Source organism: Rhynchophorus ferrugineus, unplaced genomic scaffold (genome assembly GCF_030347505.1).
Source record: "Rhynchophorus ferrugineus isolate W39M unplaced genomic scaffold, kcgeb_rfMv2 rfM3, whole genome shotgun sequence".
In the NCBI taxonomy this organism is placed as follows: domain Eukaryota; kingdom Metazoa; phylum Arthropoda; class Insecta; order Coleoptera; family Curculionidae; genus Rhynchophorus; species Rhynchophorus ferrugineus.
Window position 1 is genome coordinate 10,639,760 of NW_027472582.1, and position 8,791 is coordinate 10,648,550.

Here is an 8,791-nt window from a genome sequence, read left to right on the forward strand (position 1 = left end):
GTTAGATCAAATTAATGTACTACAGAATTGTACACCATAAAAAGGTCTACAAAAAAGTCCGTGATGGTATATGTTTATCTTTTAGGGATAACCCACATTAACCATTTTTATTGTTTACTTTTTACGTGAGAAAATGGCTTATTTACGAAGCTATTTTAAGCAATACGGCATTAATCCTTATCGAATTAAGTACCTTAAATACAGTGTGCAATTAATATAGATCAATATGGTTCCTTGCAGCATGTAAATTAGTATGAATTTAGATATTCCAAAGATAGCAGGAAATCTTCATAGTAAGTATAGGGGAAGAGGAATTATTTTACTCCAAATTTAATGCGTGCAGGCCAAGGGCAGTAATGAATGAACCAAAAATACTGGATCGATTTTAATCATGTTTTCATTGAGTGACATAGGCATATATATTTTATGCCCGTGCAAAGTCGGAGAGGGCCGCTATGTTTTTATATACAACGTTCATATTTTTTCTGTAGTGTATTTAATTTAGTATCAGCATTGCACCCGTGCGAAGCCGGGGCGGGTCGCTAGTTGCCAATATTAAATGAATTTTAATTGTATTTGAAACTGTTCACTAAAAGCCAGCAGCCAATGTGAACGAAATGAAATAATTTTTCTCACTTTATCACATTATAATATAGTAGATGATAAGATTTGACAGTTTATACATTAAGAAAAAATAAATATAACAAATCAATAAAATAGTTGTATTATAAGTTTGGTTTTTTGACACATATTAAGAAGTAAATATGAATTAAATGTGGACAAATTGTTAAAATGTTATTGTTTTACTATGAACCAAGTTTAAAAAATAGTCTTGATAATACAAGTCTTAATGGGCAGATTGTTTATTTCAATTTATATTAATGGTTTCTTAAAAAAACTATAAACAAATGAAATGTTATGTAAAATAATTATTCCAATATTTTTATTTACGAATAAATTCTTTACATTATTTATATTTTAATTAGAGATCTTGGACTAGTATTAGACTACACATGAACGATTCTAATAAAAAATTAATATACACTGAAAGTTGGTATAACATTTAAAGTAGTACATTTTTTGAATGAAATGTTAACTATCTAAAACAACCTTTAGTGTTTCTGTGAATGGAGGTAAGACGAAATGAAATGGTGGTGTTTACGTTATGTGAGCGTTATTTATTGAAGTAATATAAAAATGTGGAAAATACAAAATAGATGAAACAGATGGCAGCCGTGTTAGCTGGTGACGACGCTTGGGCAGTCGATGGTGGCACGTCTAAACCAAACGATGGTCGGTTACTGAATGATGGAGATACCCTTCAATAACATCTCAGATAAACGTCTCGGGATTGTAAGCTATTCGTTATCGTGTTCTAGTTGTCGCTGCTGGCACCCATATATAATTATATATTTCTGGGTACTTTGTTGACCGTTATTCCACGATGTAAAATTCGACATGCCTCAAGGTCGCTACAAAGCTTTCAGTTAAGCTTTTTGGGAGTTGTGACGAGTTTTTTTGCTGTGTTAAAACAGCTATAACTTTACTTGTATATTTATCTAAAGGATATAAATATAGGCACAAATACTAAGAATTTTTGTTCTTAAATTATTATGATCAAAAATTCACATTTTTTGTTATTTAGTCAGCTTCGACGTAAATATATTAACACTAGATGCAACTAAAGAAAATCGATATATTTTATACACACAGACATATTGATTCTGATTAATTTTGTTCTAGGAACTTCGGGTATTGAATCGAATAATTCTACGCTTAACAGCGCAGAGAGTGCCATGAAAAAAGGACAGTTCAAAGAAACGAACTTAAAAAGCGTTACAAGGCATTCGGTTAAAAGTCCTACCAGATCAAACGAAGGTTTTTCTTCGATACCGGTGCATAACGAAATCGAGCTATTTCATAATCTGACAAGGAGTCCCGAGATGTCCAGAAATAATACTCCACGAAACTCTAGCGGTACCGTTGAATCGAATTTGGAGTCGGTTCCTACTTTATCGACGCGCGTCCCTCTCGAACAAAATAGACTGACAGTAGAGGAAAATAGACCGAATACGAAAGCAGATTATGATAGTTTTACGGTCTTCGATGAAAAGCTATTACCAGAGAACGTACAGGATAAAGAACTGCAAAGTGACACATTATCTGTTGCGAATGGTAAAAAGTCGTCGTTTCAACAATCATTATCATCTTTTGCTAGCGAGGTATGTTATTTTTATTATATTTGTCACTGAGGTTAGTAGATTAGTGAACACTCTTGAAGTTTTATGTAGATGTATTCATTTTTATTGTTTAAACTGGTTCAAATGACGTGTCCCAGTGTTATTCATAATGGAAAAAATTGAATAATGTGCTGTAGTATCATTTTTATTGTTGCATGGTCTAACTAAATGTATAAATAGGTAGTTTTACCTTCACTTTTTACTAGAATAGTTAATTAATGGTTTAGAGTATTAAACACTGTTATATATGCCTAGAAAAAAGTGAAGAATCATCAAAAACTATATCAACATTAGAAGTATTAGTAAAATTCAGAATGTAATTTAGGGAGATCGTTGATAGAAGAGTCTACTTCTGGAGACTCCTGGCATGCGTACAAGGATTTGAATTTGCAACGTTGCCAGTTGTGGAAATTCATATGTATATTTAAAGAATATAATATAAATAGAATAAATTATCTTGAATTCTCAAGTTAACCTAATATTTCTGTTGAGACCCAAGTTAAAGTGTTTTGGTATACTTTCGTTCCCTATAATATAAAAAATATAATCTCAAGAACCTTTTTTAGACATCTTTCATTTTAAATTAATTTTGAATAGAAAAAAGAGAAAACAAAACTTATTTATCAATATATTAAACACTATAATATATACAAAGCAAAACCAAAAAAAAACCAACAGGGCTCTATTTGTTTCAAGTGACAGTTTAGAAAACTTTAAAAATCAAATTTCAAAGAATTACTTTTGATGTTGCCTTTAATTTAACATATAGTCTATTCAAAGTTATTTTGTACATACGTCATATAAATTTGTGATGTTGCGATGTTTCCGCATGAACTCTGAGTGGCTTGACATGCAAGAAAATTCTGATTTAAATGACATAATTGAACAAAAATGTTATTAACTATAATTTATTTTAACATTATAGTACATCAAAAAACTACAGTTAATTATACAGCCACAATAGTTTATAGGTTAGAGTTAAAACTCCTTATTACTATTGCTTTCAAGAATTTTGCATACGTCTGACAACTGGACGACTTTGACAGGCCCATTCGGTTACACGTTCGAACTAATCAGACAGCTTCTTAACTAGAATAAAATGAGAAGGAAAATATTGTCCGATTCTAAAACGAATTTACAAATTGGGACAGGCAATGCATTAAACATCTTAATGACGTATGTACAAAAAAATTTTCAATAGATTATAAGTTGTGGAATGAATTTGATTATCCATCATAACACAAAAGTATTGTGAACAAAACCGTTTAAGTATGAAATTGATAATTTACAAAATACACAGTTACAGTTTTGCCAAGTTTATATATTGACATATTTAGCAATCGCCAATTAGCTTGCAAAAGCTATCGAACGTTATTTTCTACAGAACCTACTCATTAATAAGATCACTAAATGTATTTTGAAACCCCAAATACTTGAAATACCAACCAAAAAATATATCAGCGTCAGGAACTTCAAATGGAGTCCAATAATGGGAAAGGATAAAAATATTTTGTGCGATGTTCCATCACAATGAATGATACTGTATGTGATAGGTTATCATAATAATCACCAGCATTAACAAGTGGTTTAAGCTAGTACTGTGGTTTCAAAATGAGTCCAGAAATACTTTGGCATCAGGAAGTTTTGTTTATGTTTTTGATGTTTTTAATGATAAATAAAAACAATGAACTTAGTTTATCAATGTGACTTTTATGACCAACTGAATGTTAACAGTCATAAGATTAATTATATTATTAATTTACATGAGAAAATTACTGGATTTACTTCCTTGTGATTCCTGCTGTTTCTGATTTATATTTAAAAAAATCATACGTGGAAAAAATTGGTGCTCAATAAACAAAATTTATTTTTGATGTATTTCTAATGATAATATCATACATCTCCCCTACTATCAAACTATAAAACCTAATATTTTGTATTGTTATTCTCGTATTAAGGAACAAATCGTTTATGTTGGCTGTTTTAGAATAGGGCCGAACTAGTTAAACTACCCTATTGATAATTATCGGTGCTTTTCGGTCGAGTCACCCAATATTTGACCTCGTAATGGGATCATTTTCGTCGCTAGTAATCTGGGTCGCCGTTAAGGGTCTAGCGACATATATTTTGGGCGTTTTGAGCTCGACATGACATGTTAATTTTTCTAATCCGGCACATTTATTCGACAGGACATTTCTTGAAAAAATGTTAAGTTATGAGAGTCAACATTAGGACATAAAACAGTGTTGGGTTGTTTGATTTGGTTTTAAGAAAGGTTCTTCGTGAAAATACTAAAGCTGTATAGCAATTATTTTGGATCTAGGAATCCTACACAGTATGTAACACGACGAAACCAACGATATGTTTCTTCAGTGACTATTATGGGCTGATATAACAGATGTCGCTAGTGACATGAAGCTTCAAAACTATACCTATTTTAGGGTAAATGATGTGGCTCGGTGAATGGAGGTAAAACGAAATGAAACAGTGGTGTTTACTTTATGTGACCGTTATTTATTGGCAATATAAAAAAATGTGAAAAATACAAATAATAAAATGGATGGCAGCGGTGTTACCTGGTGACAAGGCTTGGGCAGTCGATGGTGGCACGTCTAAACAAACGAGGGTTGAGCACTGAATGAATCGAAATTCTATTATATTCGAAAAGCTATTCGTTATCGGGTTCTAGTTGGCGCTGCTGGCACCCCGCCCGTGTTCAACATCTGAGATTATATTTCTGGGTATTTTGTAGACCGTTATTCCACGATGTAAAATTCGACATGCCTCAAGGTCGCTACACTGTTATAACTTGCGAAAGAAACGCCGTGATTCGTGAAAGTGGTGATTTCGATGTACAAAACAAAGAACATCGTGGTAGACCGAGAAAATTTGAAACTGCAAGAGTTATTGGATGAATACCCAACCCAAAGTGAAAAACAGTTGCCAGAAGCACTAAATGTAGCTCAATAATCTATTACGAGCAATGGGGAAAATTCAAAAGATGGAAAGATGGATGCCACATGAATTGAATGACAGGCAAATAGAAAATCGAAAAATCGTCTGCGAAATGCTGCTCCAAATATATGATTGCAAGTGATTTCTTCATCGAAAAGCCTCTGGTGATGAAAAATAAAAAACTGAAAACCTAATCATTGTTAACAACCTGTCGAAGCCGGCCGAGCCACTCCAAGGCTAAACCGTTTTGGACGCAAGTCGTTACCGTACTCTCCAGACATTGCCCCGTCCGTTTACTAACTTTTCGCATCAATGAAATACACGCTTGCAGAACGGCACTTCGCCAATTTTGAAGAAGTTGGAAGATGGCTCGATGAATGGTATTGCTCAAAGGATCAACCATTTATTTGGGATGTTTTCCATATATTGTCGGAAAGATGGACACAAGATGTACAGAATTAAATACGCAATACTTCGAATAAATACATTTTTCCATATTCTTGAAAAAGATGTAGTTTTTATCCGGAAAAAAAAAACGGTAATGACTTTCCGGTACACCCGGTATCTAGACTTCAATGATAGTGGACTGTACTTCTTGGTGATACTGCGATGAGTCATGCTCAATGTCCGTAAATGTTCGCAAAATTCTTTATAATATTAGTGGTAATAATTACAGGTTAAAAACCGGCAAATTTTGTAAACTAAGTTGATGCGGCAACATTGTGACGTGCATTGCTTGTTATATTTGATAGAACCTGTTTTGTCTGTAGTTAGAGTAGTGGATGGAGTTAGATTGATCGGAGATTATGTAAATTCTTTACAAAACTATACAATCGTAAACACTACATGGCTTTACATAAAAAAAATGTTTCACAACAATTTGCAGTGCCACAAGTGGATGAAAACGATGGTTAAATAGATTGAATTGGTTGTGGATTTGTTTCCTCACCTACCATATTCTCTAACCCTATCTCCAGAGTAAGAAAGAGTAAGACATTTTTAATTGGTTGAGGCTTGATAAAAAAGGCAAATTTTTCCATCAAAAAGAATCAGAAATTTCAGTCAAGTTCCCAAATAAAAAGTTTTCCTAGATAGATCAATGATTTATTCACTGATGTGTATAGTTTTGAGGAAAATGCTTTTAAAGTTTTTAGTAGTCAGCTAGTTTGGAAATTTTGATCGTCTGTTGTCTAATTGACACATAGATCTGACACATGGATGGCTACTAGAATTAAATCCTTATGTTTGCAGTTAGCCCTAACCCTCTAAAGATGCGTGTATAAATTTGATAGCTGTCGGATCATTAGTTTGTGAATTATAGCATTTTGAGTGAGGCAACTTTTATTATTGTGAAAAAAAGGATAAAAAGGAATGTCGCGTGTTGATAAAATATTGCTTTTTGAAAGCAAACACAGTTGAAGCAAAAACTTGGCTTGATGCTGAGTTTCCGAACACTGCCCCAGGAAAATTAACCATCAAGGATTGGTATGCTAAGTCTAGACGTGGTGAAATGAGCACCGAAGACGGTGAACGCAGTGGACGCTCAAATAGCAGACACTTTAAAGATATTAACTGAACGTGTACATCATAACATTCAACGATTATTTGTGTATGAGAAAGCTCTGTGTAAAGTGGGTTTCAAGATGATCAAGCGTAATAAACCCGAGTTTTTGCGTCGATATATGGCAATGGATGAAACATGGCTCCATCATTTCACTTCGAAGTCCAATCGACAGTCATGCGAGTGGACTGCACACGATGAACCCGCCCCAAAGCGTGAGAATAAACAACAGTCGGCTGGCAAGGTTATGACGTCTGTATTTTACTATGTCTACTGTGGGCCGGATACTTTTCAATTGCGCTGTTAATAGGCTGCATCACTAAAATAAATATCATAGTAGAATATTAAACATTGAAATTATTTTCTAGGTAATATTTTATCATATGAAAAAAAACGCCATGATTGCAAATATGTAACTTTTTTTTTCAAAAGCTTGTGCCTTTTGGTTCAACTCCCCTTGAAGCTGCGCTCTGTTAGTATCGACCACTCGATTTTAATTTATTCCTCGTTTTGTTTTTTATTCGCGTTTTGTAAAAAGTGCAACGCAGACGTTCTCGTTTCCAATTTTGACCGTTCAGCTTGCGTGTCAGATTATTCCGATCACAAAATATTTGCATCGCGGTATCGTGACCTGGAAAGTAATTTTTGCAAATTGACCTCGCTATTCATATTTCTCATTGGGATTTTCGGATATTTGTACGGGGACAGAGGGAGGGGCATTCTTTTTTTCGTTATCGTCGACAGCACGATACAAAATTTAGTGCTGGATAATGGTTCAGACAATCGAGCTTCTTTAGGGTAAATCATATTTTTAACCGACTTCAAAAAAGGAGGAGGTTTCATGTTTGACTGTATATATATTTTTCTAATGTATGTTCGCCGATTTCTCCATCAATTATGGATCGAGTTTCAAAATCGGGACCCATCGGAACCAAGTGTGGATCTGATGGGGGACGGTGGGGAAATCTAGTTTACTGTAAAATTCAGTCAGTTTGCTTTTTAAGCACTGACCATATCATATGAGATATCGTAGAAACTTACGCGGTAGAGTCATACGCGGAAGTCGCGGTTTCGATTCTCAACATGGTCGTAACTTTTTTGTTTTAGTTTGATTGGAACATTTCTCAGATCACCTAGACTAGGCAGCGGACCCCGGGGCCTGTAACATATCTTATTTTCAATCATTGTTTTTGCATTTCTATTTTTCCTCATACGGACTGTACTTTTACTTGGGCTATCCACTGTAATACTTAATAAAATAACTGCGTAATTTATTAAGTAAATATCTAACACTAAATAGAGAAAAATAGAATATTTTTAAGAAAAATATTGAACCCACTTAAAAAAATAAATAAGGAACTCACTAAAAATTAAAAAATAATGAAACAGATTCTTAACACAAAAAAAAGTTAGTAAAATAAGATATATACATAATAATCGTTGTAATAAATAAAGAAAAATAAACAAAAAACTTGTTTAACCTCTCTACTACACGTATTTTATATTTTACTATATATACACAATTTAGCTCAATATTTACCTAAACCTACTAACTGACCACTTTGAAACAATACAAAAATAATAATATGCCGGCTTGCTGGCGCAGTGGTAAAGGCGACGGGACGGTCCTCCTAGTGTTGCGATAGCCGCGTGTTCGAATCCTGCTGGGGCATGGTCGTAAATGTATGTTTGTGAATGTTCTAGGCAAGAGTGTAAAATCCGACAAGGAAAATGATCCCAGTCACGCCAGTAACCAGGCTGGGTAAGACCGGATGTTTTCTGGGATGATTTCTAAAGTTGGTCACTCGTCAGTCGGTAGGTTTAATGCTGCGGACCGTGGTTCGGAGCCCACGTTAAACTTTTGGCCCAGTCCAGCTAAACCCATAGTTGGTAAAAGGAGACTAAAATATATAAAAAAAAAATAATATAATTTTGTGACAGATAAACAAAATTAAATTGCGAACAAAATAAATCTAATTTGTTGTTACTTACTGGTACCTCAGGCTGATTTAATATGTTTACTAGTATGTTTGAA

At 33.8% G+C, this 8,791-nt stretch overlaps 1 protein-coding gene across 1 annotated transcript in view; it reads left to right on the forward strand.

The window, feature by feature from the left end:
- Positions 1-8,791, forward strand: part of LOC143193518 (uncharacterized) — a 47,444-nt gene that overhangs the window by 9,602 nt on the left and 29,051 nt on the right. The window contains exon 5 of the mRNA XM_076399768.1: positions 1,744-2,222. Within this exon, the coding sequence (XP_076255883.1) occupies positions 1,744-2,222 (479 nt within the window). The remainder of the gene's footprint in view (positions 1-1,743; positions 2,223-8,791) is intronic.